The sequence below is a fragment of the Mesocricetus auratus genome, unplaced genomic scaffold (assembly GCF_017639785.1).
Source record: "Mesocricetus auratus isolate SY011 unplaced genomic scaffold, BCM_Maur_2.0 Super-Scaffold_100008, whole genome shotgun sequence".
Lineage (NCBI taxonomy): Eukaryota > Metazoa > Chordata > Mammalia > Rodentia > Cricetidae > Mesocricetus > Mesocricetus auratus.
The window spans coordinates 60,512,144-60,526,601 of record NW_024429192.1 but is presented as its reverse complement, the minus strand read 5'-3'; the positions used below and the strand labels follow the sequence as shown (position 1 = coordinate 60,526,601).

At 38.5% G+C, this 14,458-nt stretch overlaps 1 protein-coding gene across 6 annotated transcripts in view; it reads right to left on the bottom strand.

Annotated features, from left to right (window-relative positions):
- The window catches only part of Atp13a3 (ATPase 13A3), a 78,695-nt gene that overhangs the window by 5,732 nt on the left and 58,505 nt on the right, over nucleotides 1–14,458 (bottom strand). For 4 of the 6 annotated variants that reach the window (XM_040750984.1, XM_040750983.1, XM_040750987.1 and 1 more), the window contains 4 exons: nucleotides 13,266–13,453; nucleotides 9,229–9,317; nucleotides 4,429–4,509; nucleotides 3,382–3,471 (listed from right to left, as the gene is read on the bottom strand). In XM_040750984.1, coding sequence (XP_040606918.1) covers nucleotides 3,382–3,471; nucleotides 4,429–4,509; nucleotides 9,229–9,317; nucleotides 13,266–13,453 — 448 coding nt within the window. Of the gene's footprint in view, nucleotides 1–3,257; nucleotides 3,472–4,428; nucleotides 4,510–9,228; nucleotides 9,318–13,265; nucleotides 13,454–14,458 lie in introns of all 6 variants that reach the window. The other 2 variants (XM_040750986.1, XM_040750988.1) reach the window with 2 other exon arrangements.

Genomic DNA, 14,458 nt, shown 5'->3' with positions numbered 1-14,458 from the left:
CAGGAGAGGAAAGATGGTAAAGGGGGAAACAATCAATTAATGTGTAACACAAAGGGTATGTAATCATTGGGCTTAGAATGAGCACTCGGATCTCTCCAACACAGAGTTTCAGTCCCTGAAGCAAGAGAACACTGGATCCTTGGATTTAGTTAATTTGGAGTGGTTAACATGCCCAAAGTAAGAATCTCTAAGACAAGAGCAAGAATACCACAGGTCAACAGGGAAACCATACAGAATGTTTATAGAGATCTGCAGGCACAATCTTGCTTCTGAGACATTCTAAGTTGCTCATGCTAATGCCTGGCTCTTTATGGTCATCAGTCATTTAGGAAGAATTCTTTTTCATGCTTGGCATGCATTGTGGTTTTCATAAATCTTCTTCAACATCAATACTCAATATAAAACAAATACAATCCAAACTAGCAATCTAAGTAAGTTCAAACAGTATTTCCAAATAGTTCTAAGTTGCATAATGGCTACAGTTCACAGTTAGATTTTCACAAAAGAGGTACATAACCTCAACAGGGTCACAGTGCACAACAGCATGATTTAGTTCCCTCATAACTTTCAAATTCAACCACCTCAGCTTAGCATGGAGCCTAGGTTGCAACTTACAGCTCTGAACTAACTCAGCAGTGCCCCCTGAATATGGCAAAGAAAGAAAAGGGTTGTTCTTTCTCTAAGACTAATATAAAGTTGGGGAGCTGCAGTCTGGGATCTCATGGGCTTCTTTGTAAAAACGAGCAGCACCAGTTAGGCAGTGCAGAATAAGGACTGTAGCAGAATCACAGTCCCACACATGACTTGGAGTAAAGCTAGTGTCCCCAGCCACCTTTACTTCCTTCTCACCTCTGCAGGACTTTCTACTTCAGCATGAGTGATACTCTGAGCGACACAATTCTCTTTGGCAAGAGCTGTCTACATACCACAGGACATTTATCTAGCAGTACCAATGGCCTCTACCCATTCTACATGACACTAACCTCTCTCCCTTATTTCTGATAACCAAAATTGTCTATGAAGTGCTCCCTGTTGGGAGAGGGACAGAGTTGGACAGAGTTGCCACTGATTAGAGGCAAAACACTACACTAGAGAAAACAGTATTTTTTTTCTAAAAGTAAAGCTCCAAAAAGTGCCTTCTTAAAACCATAGAACTAAGCCAGGCGGTGGTGGTGCACGTCTTTAATCCCAGCACTCGGGAGACAGAGGTGGGTGGATGTCTGTGAGTTCGAGGCCAGCTGGTCTACAGAGCGAGTTCCAGGACAGCCTCCTAAACAATACAGAGAAACCCCGTCTCGAAAAAACAACAACAAAACAAAACTATAGAACTAAAGCCAAAATTCCTGTCTACCCAGTAGTATCCAGAATGGGTCAATTTGCAGGACATACTGAATTTTTGTACGAACAGGCTATCCCCGTTATCTTTATTCTCTCTTGCGAACACTTGGTTGAACTTCACCATGAAATAAAAATTTTTAAAAATTAAGAACCAATATTTAGAATTTTCAAAAGACACAGTAGCAAAGCACGTGCGCGTGTGCACACACATACACACATCGTGTGTGTGTGTGTGTGTGTGTATATATATATATATTCATTCTTTATTGTGATTAAAAATTTGGGGATTTCTTCTCAGTTGGGCAGGGTGGTACTTAGTCCCAGCACTCAGAAGGCAGAGGCACACAGATCTCTGAGTTCTGATTGAGTTGCAAGACAGTCAGGGTTACACAGAGAAGCCCTGTCTCTGAAAACAAAACAAAACAAAAAAAGGAATATTTCTAATTCAAATATTTTATAGGGGACTTAAAAGACCCATTTGACTAAATAACCAAATAAACACTCCCTTTAGAACATGCCTGCACTTCTTATTTAGACAAGGTTAGAGATCTCTTTGGAGAAGGTAAAAATTTGTATGTTTCCCTAGATCTGTGCTTTTCTAATACTAATATCTCACATGAGAAGGGTGACCTGAGCCAGTCTGACCTTCTGAAATAATGCAATGATAGTGAAGTCACCAAAAGAAAGTATAGCTATGTCATTATCACAGAGGAGATTCAGATAAAGAACCTGAGCCCCACAATTCTTTCTGGTCACTACTAGTGACAACAGGCATCACACTGCTTTCAGGAAAAAGAAATTAGAGTTGACTTCAGACTCATGCTGTCACATTGCATGTCATCATTATTCCACCATACAGCACAGAGCACAAAGTGGCACTCTAAATCTTAGATTTAACAAGCCTGGCATCAAACTTGGATTTCAGGCCTGCTTAATTACCAACACAAAACCCAGGAAGTCACCATTTAGGTAAAAGGTGGCAAAAGGAGTTAATGGTTAAAATTAGGAAGGCCAACCAATCCTTGAACGCATACAAGCAAAGCACATCAGCCATGTTATAAAGAGCGATGGCTAACGTTTCACAACACATTCCTTGAACTGTCTATGATTTGATCCTTCTACCTTCACCTCTCATGTGCTGAGACTTAAACTCTTGGCGAGGTGAGATGCTAAAGTTCTCATAGCGCTCTGATTGAATGACAGCAGTCTACAGACTAAATTTAACCTGTACATTGTCAAGGGCTCTACTGTAACATCCTCATACTAGGTAACAGATTTATTAATTGGTTTCTCTTTCCTTTTGCCAGAGGCTATTTCACTGCCTTTAAAAGCTCTTACCACTGCTTACACAGAAATGAGAAAATAATTTTCTCAATGAGAAGCATCAGTCAGAGAAAGTAAAAGTTCACATTACATTAATGCACAGCAATTGTCAAAACAAAAACACAGAAATAAATCAGCAAAAAGTGTCTCTTGATTCTGATCCAAGAAAAAACGAAACAAAAAAACTTTGTTTATATGACTGTCATTTGCCTTCTAATGGGACTAGTGAAAATTAAACACATAAAATATAAAGCAGGCAGAAATTAAAGAGTCAATTCTCAGTCAGGTGGAGGCTGCACTTGCCTTTAACCCTAGCACCCAGGAGGCAGAGGCAGGCAGATCTCCGAGTTCAAGGCAGCCTGGTATACAGAGCGATTCCAGGATGTCAAGGGCTACTGAGAAACCCTTTTGGGAGACAGGGGAGAAAGAATTAACTTTCACCTTGGAGGGTAAGACAGACAGACAGACTGAGACACTCACAGGGGCACATACACACACACACAGAGGATTGGAATGGAAAAGACTTATATGAAATCCCCCAAAGTACTATGAAGCCCACATTAAGTGCTTGCTATGAGTTTTCTAGGACTTCTTACCAAAAAAGAAAAAGAAATGCCAGGTACAACAAAGGTGGCTGAAGCTGCACACAGAGTAACAGAACAGTACACAAGTGGGAAAGCCAGTATGTACGTGAATCAACAGTAACTGCTCAATTCCAACCTGCGGTGGCTGTGTGGTGGTGGAACGATACTCTCCTTGTTTGTCTCGATTGAACACAACTTTCCAAAGGACCGTGTCAAGGAAGAAGCTCTGAGAGATATTCCAGTGAGTTAAGAATTAAAAATGCCATGTCATTCCTTTTTAACATGCACATTTGATAACATTCACACAATGCTACATCATAGCAATATGATTTGCTTTTCATATGGCGAACCTCAAAAGGATAAATAACTCATAACAAATGCAAATCATAAAAATTCTTGATAAAATAAGACTCAATTTTCTGCAGATTGGGTTCTAATCCCCAGTGCTTTCCTAAATTAACAATGCTGATGATTCATAGTCTTTTTCTTAAGAGTTATTTTCACTTAACATCTAATATTAATTCTATCTGCATATCTATACAAACATTTCATCAGCATCCTCTACAAGAATATAAAACCAACATCTGAAAGATGAACTGCACAATAGGAGAAAGAATGCTTATGACAGTCTTAGTGTGCTTTCCAGGACTCCTAAATAGAAATACACATTCTATGTAGCAGCTGAAATGACCCAAATATCCATGCTCCTATCATATCTCAATCTAAAATCATCTCTAAAATAAACATATACTTTTAAAATTCTTTACAATAAAAGCCCTCAGACATCACAACTTTATCTGCTGTCTTAATTTGTTTCTTTCACTAGTAGAAAGAGAAGCACTGAGAACTCACTAGCTCCTTTTAGAGAAATTAACCCAAAGGAAATCTCAGTGAGAGAGGCTATTTTCTTTCTTTAGTACACTTTCTGTTAGGGAAGACAGATGGTTCTGTGAGCAGCTTAGATACCTACTTCTCTTTCTACACACCACTCATTTTTTGCTATCTCACTATCTAATGCCTCCTGTATTCATGAAAGCAACTTCAAACCTTTTGCTAGAACCACAGAAAGGCCTGATCAATGAATTTGCCTAAAGTGAGAGTGTGGGCTTCTGTATAATAATACTATCTGTTCTCCCCACCACCACCTTTAAATCACCCAAGAATCCTAAAACTGAGTGCTTACCTCGACCGTGATAGACACGAAGGCATTGATAAGAACAATGATAAGCATATGTATACGCCACTGGTATGGTACACACACAATCTAGAAGACAAAAAACTTTAGTTAGTCTTAATTGATATTATAACATCACATCATGGTATCTGAAGTCAGGCATTGTAGCACATGCCTGTAATCCCAGTAGCTGGGAGGTAGACAAAGAAAGACCCTAAGTTCAGGCAACTCTCAACTACCAAGTGGATTCAAAGTCAGACTGTGATACCCAGACCTTGTTTCCAAAAAAAATCTGAGTTACTGAAATTCTATTACAATAGTACCTATATACACTTTTTTTTTTTTTTTTTTTTGGTTTTTCGAGACAGGGTTTCTCTGTGGCTTTGGAGGCTGTCCTGGAACTCGCTCTTGTAGACCAGGCTGGCCTCGAACTCACAGAGATCCTCCTGCCTCTGCATGCACCTTTTCATACAAAAAAACTATCTCATAATTTAAAGGGACTGAACTCAACATTAAATCTTAAGAGAGCTCTAATTCACAGTTTTACAAATGTCTAACAAGTCTGTATTTTTAAAATAAAAGTCTGTCTTTCAAAAATAAGGTAGCGAGGTTGGAGCAATGGTTCAGTGGTTAGGAGCATGTGCTTCCTCCAAAGGCTCTAACTTTGCTTCCTAGAATCCAGATCTGGTGGCAGCTAACAACTCCCTATTAGCTCTAGCTCCAGGAGATTCAATGCCCTTATATGGCCTCTGCAGGGACTCCAGTCAGCATGCATATTCCTCTAGACACACACATAGTTAAATGAAGTAGACACTAACTTAATGCTGGTCAAATCTCAAGTGAATTCCCCCTACTTACCCCCAAACAGCTAGAACTGCACCCATATGCCACCATATCCAACTAAACTGATTGCTCTACACCACCTGAAGCATCCTTTCAGTTACCAGAGTATCTAATATAGTACATAAAATACTATGTAAGAGGCCAAGGAGTGAATTGAGCTAATGTACTTCATTCATATTAACATACTACTAGTACAGTAAGGTTTGAGATGGGGAGACTCCAAGAGATACTAGAAGGTCAAAAGAGACTAGGGCCAATGAACTTGAAGTAAAGATATAAGAATTTTCAGAAAAGGGAAACTCAAATAATGGTAAAAAGCAAAACAAACAACCCACAAAATACGCAGGAGACCAAAGGAGGATGTCAGTTTCCTGTTCTATTACTCTCCAATATATGTCTCTGGTGCTGGGATTAGAAGCACACACAACCATATCCAATGTTTTATGTGGGTTCTGGGATTTGAACTTGGGTCCAGCAAATACTCTCACCCCCTGAACAAGTTCAACCCCAAAGTGAGCTTCTTTATTTTATTTTTTGGTTTTATGAGACAGGGTTTCTTTGTATTGTTTTGGAGGCTGTCGATCCAGCCCGGCCTCGAACTCACAGAGATCCGCCTGCCTCTGCCACCCGAGTGCTGGGATTAAAGGCATGCGCCACCACCGCCCAGCTGAAACTATTAAAAAAAAAAACTAGGGAAAAGTCTGTACTACAGATTTTTCTTGTTTGTTTGGTTTTTTTGTTTTTTGTTTTGTTTTTTAAGACAAAGTCTCACTTTGTTGTCTAGGGTAATCTGAAACTCCTGAGAGCAAGCAATACTCCTGTCTTGATATCCCTGTCTTGGTAAATAGATATGGTTTTTGTTCCCCTGATGTAACAATCCTGCAATACTCTAACAAAAACGTGTAAAACATCTCATGGAGAAAATTATGCTATTGAAAGCAATCTTTCACTGTTAACTATGTCTGTGAGAATGTTTTCAAAAAGGATCTGACTGGGGGGTGCAGGATTTAATCGTGGTGGTACCAACCCATAGCTTGGGGGCCTAGCCTGACAAAAACAGGAACTGAAAAGCAAGCTGCACACACAACTGCAGAGAGCAACAGCTCCTATTCCCCTTCCCCAATGTGGAGCCTCCGAGAGCTACAGGGATTTGAGAGCTTCACCTTCAAGTCAACACAGCACTTTCTATTAATCTCCATTCTCATGCATGTGTTTCTTGGTGGTTTTGCTTTTTGTCTGTTTACTGCTGTTAGGTTTGGGGACTGGTAAGAATATTTCTTCATCCAGTCTACTACAAGGCTTTTTTTTTTAAAGCTATACCTTTCACCTATATCTCAAATACTTCACCCCTTATTTCAATGTCTTTTCCTTTTTCATCCTTAATCCCCCCTCTTTTTATATCTCAATTACAACCTTCTACAGCCATAACAATTTTGTCTGCTATCCGTGGGCCCTAACAGTATCTTGACTTCTTCTCTGATTCTTTTTTCAAAGCTGAACTCATACTTATCTTATCCTTATCCTCACCCACACTACTTCCTTCTCACCCTAACCTCACTAACTAAAAATACTAGGATTTCTATATTATCAGTGGTAGTTTATTCTCCAACAGACTCAAGCCAAAGGAGCCACTGCTGTCAATTGGCTGGTTACCACATCCACAGAGATAAGGCTCAGCAGCGATGATTACTATTCTCCTCAGAGAAGGAGTAACAGAGCCCACTATCAGGAACCCCTTTTGAACCGACCCTCAACTCTACCATATCCAAGTCTCACTTGAACACAATCAGCATTCCAACTGAAAGAATGTATCACCAAAAAAGAAAAAGTAAAATTCCTAGCAATGAAATAATTCCATATGAGAATTCCAAAGAAGTAACATAAGAAACTAGGAAAAAGAAACACAACTCTTCCAAAAATTACCAAGCCTACACAGTAAACAGCATCTGGTAAGAAGGAATCCTATGGAACCCTGGCAGAGAGCACAAGGGCTAAGTATATGTGAAGAAATCAAAGGAAAGAAGCTGCGGAATGAAGAAACAGAGAGAAGGCAACACAAGGCTCTAAAGAGGAATTCCACAGATGGAAATACGAAAAAAAAAACAACTAATCTGTAATGCTGGAAATGGAAATAAGTCAAATAAAAAGCTCCCTGCAAAATTTCACCAACTGAATGGATCAAGGAGAGGTGAGAAAGTGGAGGAATTAGAAAAAGCCAACACAGAGGCCTTAAGGGAGATGGAGATAGAGGTACACATGTAATTAATATTAGCAGCTAAATAGGGTTTCAGGTGATGGGGAAAAAGAGGGAGTAGGGGGATGAGCTAAGGAAAAAGCTTTAGGGAAATCTCTTTATAAGCTAGTTTAAAATATGTATACAGGGACTGGAGATAGCTGAGGACTCAGCTTCAGTTCCTGCACCTACACAACAGCTCCCAACTATCTGTGACTCCAGTTCTAGCTGATTTGACTCCCTCTTCTGGTCTCTGTGGGCACTGCATACATGCAATGCACCAACATACATGCAAACAAACCACTTAAACTTACAAAATAAAAATGAGTCTGTCTATCTAAGAGAAAGTTGAGTTTTAATGGAAGTATCATGTATCATGTAGGGGTAAACGACACTTCCACTAGAAAACATAAATTATTACACGAAAATATCAGTGTCAGGTGTGGGATATTTTCCTATAAATTATGAGTCAGGGCTGTCCTAGAATACCACCCATGCCCCAAACACAGGCTATTGCCATTGTTCTTGGTTGTCCGTCACAGCTAGACGGTAAGACTCTATTGCTGAAAAGACAACACACTTTGGTTAGAGTACAGAGAAATCAAGCTGAACTGGTCTGGACATTAGCAGTGGACCTGCAAGTAAAGATGTGTGTACTAGTATACAGTGGCACAAAGGCTCTGGGAGTAAGTAACTACTCTGACTAAACTTCAGGGCTGCTCTACTGGACAGACTTCACGGTCAATTTGGTAGCTGCAAACTTGGTCAAGATTCCATAGCTTGGGAGGTCACAACTCCTAGGGGGAACCTACTACTGTTGCTTTTGCTCAATGATTATGTGTCTTCTAAATCTTTGCATATTCCCATTGATTAATGCTGCTCTCAACCTTGCAGTGGGCAAATCAGTCAATACAGAGAATCTCTGCTTTCTGACTATAGATGCAACATGACCAGCTGCCTCACACTCCAACCAGCACCTATTACCCATCGTGACAGGAGATATCCTTCAGCCATGAACCAAACTAAGTCCTCCCATTCTTAAATGGCACATTAGTTAATGCCACAGCAATGGGAGAAATACCTAATACAATATATGAGAAATGGACAGTGCTCAGAGAAAAGGAACTAATTGTTTCTGTATTAAGCAACTCAGTATAACTCTAATTCCAAGAGTGCCTTTCTTGGTACCTGACAAGCCAAACCTAAAATTTCGAAAGAAATACTCCCAAATAGACAAAAAGGCCTTGATGACTCAATCATGTTGAGGTAGAAGTGCTATTCTGAAATATATAAAGATTCTTTACGAAGTCATACTAATTTGAACAATCTGGTATTACCACAGGAAAAGATAAAGAGAACTCAGGTATAAAATAAAGCATTGTTCTTGGTTGTCCATCACAGCTAGATGGATGAAAATCACAAAATTTTACTTGGAGAACTAAGAGATGACAGAGGTACTACTGAAGACACATGGGAAAAGATGTGCCAATGAACGAATCAGGTATAATCAATAAAATCTATTTTAGTTATGTTCTTTCTTTTAGAGCATCTTTTAGTAAATACAACTACATTGTAGACAAAGGGAAAGAAACAATACAAGGAAAAGTAAATGAGGTAGTTTAATCTTTCTTCAGCATCAAACATCAGAAGTATCATTTAGCTGTCTACATTCCACATAGTACAATGTCACTATCAACAATGACACAAGTAATAAATGAACTGCTAAGCCTTACCTCAAGAACCTGGTCAACAGAGGCAACTGGATGCAACATGATGAATAATATGAAAACATACAAAATAATCACAGATATAACAAAAAAATCTGGAAAAGAGAGTAAACAATTAAATTAGGTGTTTCCTTTAATTAAAAGATGTCAAACACCAAGAAGCATGCAATTACTTCAAGATTTGGTTTGAACACCTCTACTTAAACTGATGAAATATAAAAAGCATATGCTGTTTATTTCCTACAGTATATGACATTCTGCAACCCCACCAAAGATTCATTAGAGACATCTAAAGTTCATCCATTTCAACCTTAAGGTTGTATGTCAGATACACACATGCTTCAATCCCAGCACTCCAGATACAGAAAGATCTGAGTTCCGGGTCAGCCAGGAATGTATAGAGAGACCCTGATCAAGTGATTCCCCTGCCCCAATTCCACACTTTATAAATGGAAATACAATATTCTATTGCACAAGTATAACTAAATTAAGACATGTTAGCTATCTGAAAATTTTTGTGGTAGGTAAAAGTGCTGGTTGGAACCACACAAATACAAACAGGTAAAATGGGGAGAAAAGGACAGAATTAAAGAAGAGGCAGTCACAGGCAGGTATGATGGCACAGACTTGAGTTTGAGGTCAGCCTGGCCTGCAAGATGAGCTCTACCTCAGGAGAACAATGAATCAGAATGGATGGATTTATGGATAAGTTTCAATTCAATAAACACATCACCCATATTTCTTTTGAAATCTTACTGCATTTAATAATTGTGTTCCTGATAAATATATTCCTCAGTTAAGAAACTTGCTATATTTACCTAAACATGTTTTTCAAAAGTTGCCAAGCCACCCCCAGATCTAACTTCTAAAAATCTGTCAAGATTACCATGAGAGGAAAAAGTTAACTTCACTACCCTGGAGATAGGAAAAAAAAAAAAAAAAAAAAAAAAAAAAGCTACTCTGAGTTGAGTTGGGTAATGCTTGGCAGTTGAGCTCTTGCTGCTCTTCCAGATGATACAAGTTCTGTTCCTAACAACCACATCTGGTAGCTCACAACTACATGTAACTCTAGTTCCAGAGAATCTAATGCCCTTTTCTGGCCTCTGTGAGCACTGCATACAGGTACATGGAAATAACAGAGAGAAACAGAGACACCCATACATATATAAAAATAAGTCTTAAGTACTATTCAAAAAAGGTAGATGGTGCACGGCTTTATGTAATGATTTTTTAAAAATCATTTAAGACTTCAACAAAGAATAGAAAATAAAGTATTCTGTTGAGGGAGGTAGGAATGTCTAGTAGCTTACTCTCAGTTTCTGGGTCCTCTGAGGATTGTCAGTAAGTGGGCATTTAGCGTCCCTGTTAAAGTGCAAATGCTCTTCATTAGAGACAAGTGTCAGAGGAAGTTACATGTTGCTGATCATTGGGGGGTGGGGTGGGGGTGCAAAATGGTTAAGTTAAAAACTGAGTTAAAAGTCAAATCACTTTGCCTAAAATGGGGATATATTGTTGTAACAAAGGTATTTTTTTAAAGTAGATATTTTTTAAATACTCAAAAATGTAAAAAAGAGCAGGCCATGGAACATTCCTGTAATCCCAGTACTCAGGAGGTGGGATGGGAAGATCAGTAATTCAAGGATGACCTTGTAAAATTAAGTTTGGTGGCATATGTCTACAATTCGAAGATTTAGGAGACTGGAACAGGACCAGCACCAGTTCAAGGCCAAAAAGACTGGGGCTAGCCTAGACTGGACAGCAAGACACCATCTCAATGTTTTCCAAAGGAAAAATGATACGTAAAACTAAGTAATCATATCCCAGCTTACTGTAGCACAAATCTTTTTGACAGAAAAGGATTTCCTGCCTATTCCCTCTAGATCCTCAAAATAGTATAGAAAGCAAACAGACACACCCACCCAAGGTTTGTCTACAATACACACTTCTCTTGCTGCTTCTTGGTCCTGTTTCTTTCCCAAACAGTAACTGCTACCTTCTGTGTTAGGTATCTATTCCTTTTCCTCTCCTCAGTTATCTTATCTTGTAGGGCTAAATTATCTGAACTATTATTATTCCCACCAATTAAGGCATGACAACTAAACAAGAAAAATATAGACAGACTCTGAACAGGAGATGCCAACAGTTCAATATTAACATCTTCACAGACAAAGACAAGGGATGAACTTTATAAACAAAACCTACAAGGATCAACTATAACAGAAGCTGAAACTGCCAGGCATGGTGGTTCACACCTACAATATCCTGGGTGGTGGAAGATTAGATGTTCAATGTCCCCCTCAGCTACATAAGACCCTGCCTCAAACAAAGCAATGTAGTGAGAAATGACAGTTAAGAGTTAAGTATACATCATCATGAAATGGAAGCATGACCAAACACAATAGCAAACATATAACTGCACTAAGTTTGAAAATGTGTAGCTAGACTGAAAGTAGGTTTTATTTTAAAGTGAAAATAAATCAGAGAGGGAATACCACTCAGGAGAGGATACTTCCAACACTAAGACTGATATTAATAACAGCAACAACAGTATAATGTATTACATTGATTAATCCAGAACAATTCAATAGACCTAGCAAAGAAATATTTTAAGAATTCCAATGGCAACACAGGTCACTGACAGGTAAACAGGTGAAAGAAAACTAGAATGTATATGGCCAACTATATTGGTTCCTCCATACATTCCATTGTATAAGTTTACAGAAAATGTAGTTCTTATGATTCTGTCGAAATATTTTAGAACATTTAAAAGAAATCCATGCCATTGTCAACAATAAAGTGGTTATCATTTATTCACATCAATTGGAAGCTAAATGAGAAGATAAATTTGAAGTTTTCCAAATCATGTAACATATACTTGGGGAGGGTGGGGGTGTTCAACACAGAGTTTATGTCTGTGTAGCTCTGGCTACAATTTTCCCTGCATGAAATGACTCAATCTAGGTATCTATCTCTTTCTCAGCAAAGTACAGATAGGGTAGAATATATTTCCTTAGATCAATACAGTTAATTTGCCTAATGGGGAAAACAACCTGAGGGCCAATTTTCTTTATAACTAAAAAGAAAAAACAAGACAGAAACAAATAAAAGGAAAGCCACTGGCTCTGGACAGTGAACTGCACCTGCAATCTTAGCATTCAAGAGAATGGGGCAGGGGAATTAAAGTACAAAATCTGCCAAGAAAACTTAGTAAGACTGATGAGATGGCCCAGCAGGTAAAGGCACTTGCCATACAAGCCCTGAATGGTCTATAATACCCATGTAAAAAAGGTGGAAAGAGAAAGCTGTCTCTACAAAGTTGTCCTCTATACTCCACATACAATATTAATAATAATGAAAAAATTAAGGACTAGGGATGCAGCTCAGATGGAAGAATGGCTACCCAGCATGCACCCAGGGTAGGACCCCTAATGCTACATAAACTGGGTGTGGTAGCAAACACCTGCAATCATAGCACTCAAGAAGGGGAAGCAGGAGAATCAGAAGCTCAGGGTAATCTTAGTTATGCACCTTACCTTAGAAACAGACAAACAGTGAAAAGAGTTGAGGATATCGTGCAATGGTATAGTACCTACCTAGCTTGTGGTGAGAGTCCCTAGGTTTACCTCCACTCCTTTCCTCTAAACCAACTGCCACCCAAATGTTTACCTGTTAGTACATGAACTTTAGTTTTTACAGACTAAAGTTATATATAAACAAAAGGTCTTGTTTAAGCACCTTTGCAGTGGGAAGCAAAATGAAAATTAGGAATTCAGTTGGGCAGTAATGGCACACACCTTTAATCCCAACACTTAGGAGGCAGAGGCTGGCGGATCTCAGTGAGTTCAAGGCCAGCCTGGTCTACAAATTGAATTCCAGGACATCCAGGGAATGCTCGTGAAAGTGAGAACAAGACAGTAAACATTAAAAGCATTGACATCTTCTCTATTAAGGATTTACCAGTTAAAATTCTTCATTTTTTTTTAAATTTTATTTTTGAGACAGGGTGTAGCTGTAGCTAAGTAGGATCATCATGTCACACTTACAATTCTTGTAGCAAGGCTGCCTGAATGGTTTTCCTTTTGAAAAGGCAACTGCTACTGTGAGGTACTGAAAACTGGAGATAAAAAACACTGTGGTATTTTCATAATTTTGTATTTTACACGTATCAAGTTCAGTTCCGTTGTACAAATGTGATGAGTTCCAACATGCGCTTCTTGTCGTATTACAAACACTGAAACACACAAAGATCCTATTAGGAACACAGCAGCATTTCCCCAAGAGGCCAGTGTTAATTTAGATGCCTTAAATCACTACAATACAAACAAGAAAGATGCTATTTATGGCAAAAGATGCAATAGCAGTAACACAGAGTGAAGGCAGTAAAATTTTCTTTCCCTTTAGGTAGACATTCCAATCAAAACTCTAATCAACCATTTCTTTTTAACTTTTGGAATTTCAGCATAGTGAATGTAAACAGGTCACAGGTCTATCCTTAGTGCTACCACTTCTAGCACTATCCCATGATAACTGGGATATAGTACCTTATTTAATAGATACCACTTTTCACCAGGGATTCACACTTCTCTGGGATTATGCCGTAAGGACTAAGTAGAAAGAATTGTGCTGATGCCTGATCATGCGCTGCCACCAAAATAATATTCAGTGTTTTCTAGTTATGAATCACTCTCATTGTGTACTGTCAGGCATACAATACACAATTAGTAATGTTACTACAACTAACACAGCTAAATAGATTCTGGAAAGATTCAAGACAATTTTGCCCATTCCTTTTCATGGGCAATGCTTATATACTTAAAACAGTAAAATTTATAATTTTCTAAAAATTTTAATAGTAATCTCAATAAAGAAAATTATTATTCAAATTTATTAAGTCATCAGTTTGTGAACAGTAAAGCACTTTATAAATAAACACCTAATATTCTTTTCAGAAATTTAAAAATAAATAAATATGTGTTTCTTCAACTTGGGGTAGCAAAGCTGCAAGCAAGACACTATGTCTCCTGGACATTGATGCAATTTTCTCATTATACAGATAAACAAGTATCGGAAACAAATTAATCAAGTGATTCTAAGGTCACATCTAGATAATGAGAAGAACTTTCTTTACCTGTACACTTTCTGCTATGGTCTTAGTATGGCTCCCTCTAAAGTCTATACTCAAATTTAATCCCCACTGAGACACTAAAAGCAGAGACTGACTGATTAGGGCTTTGCC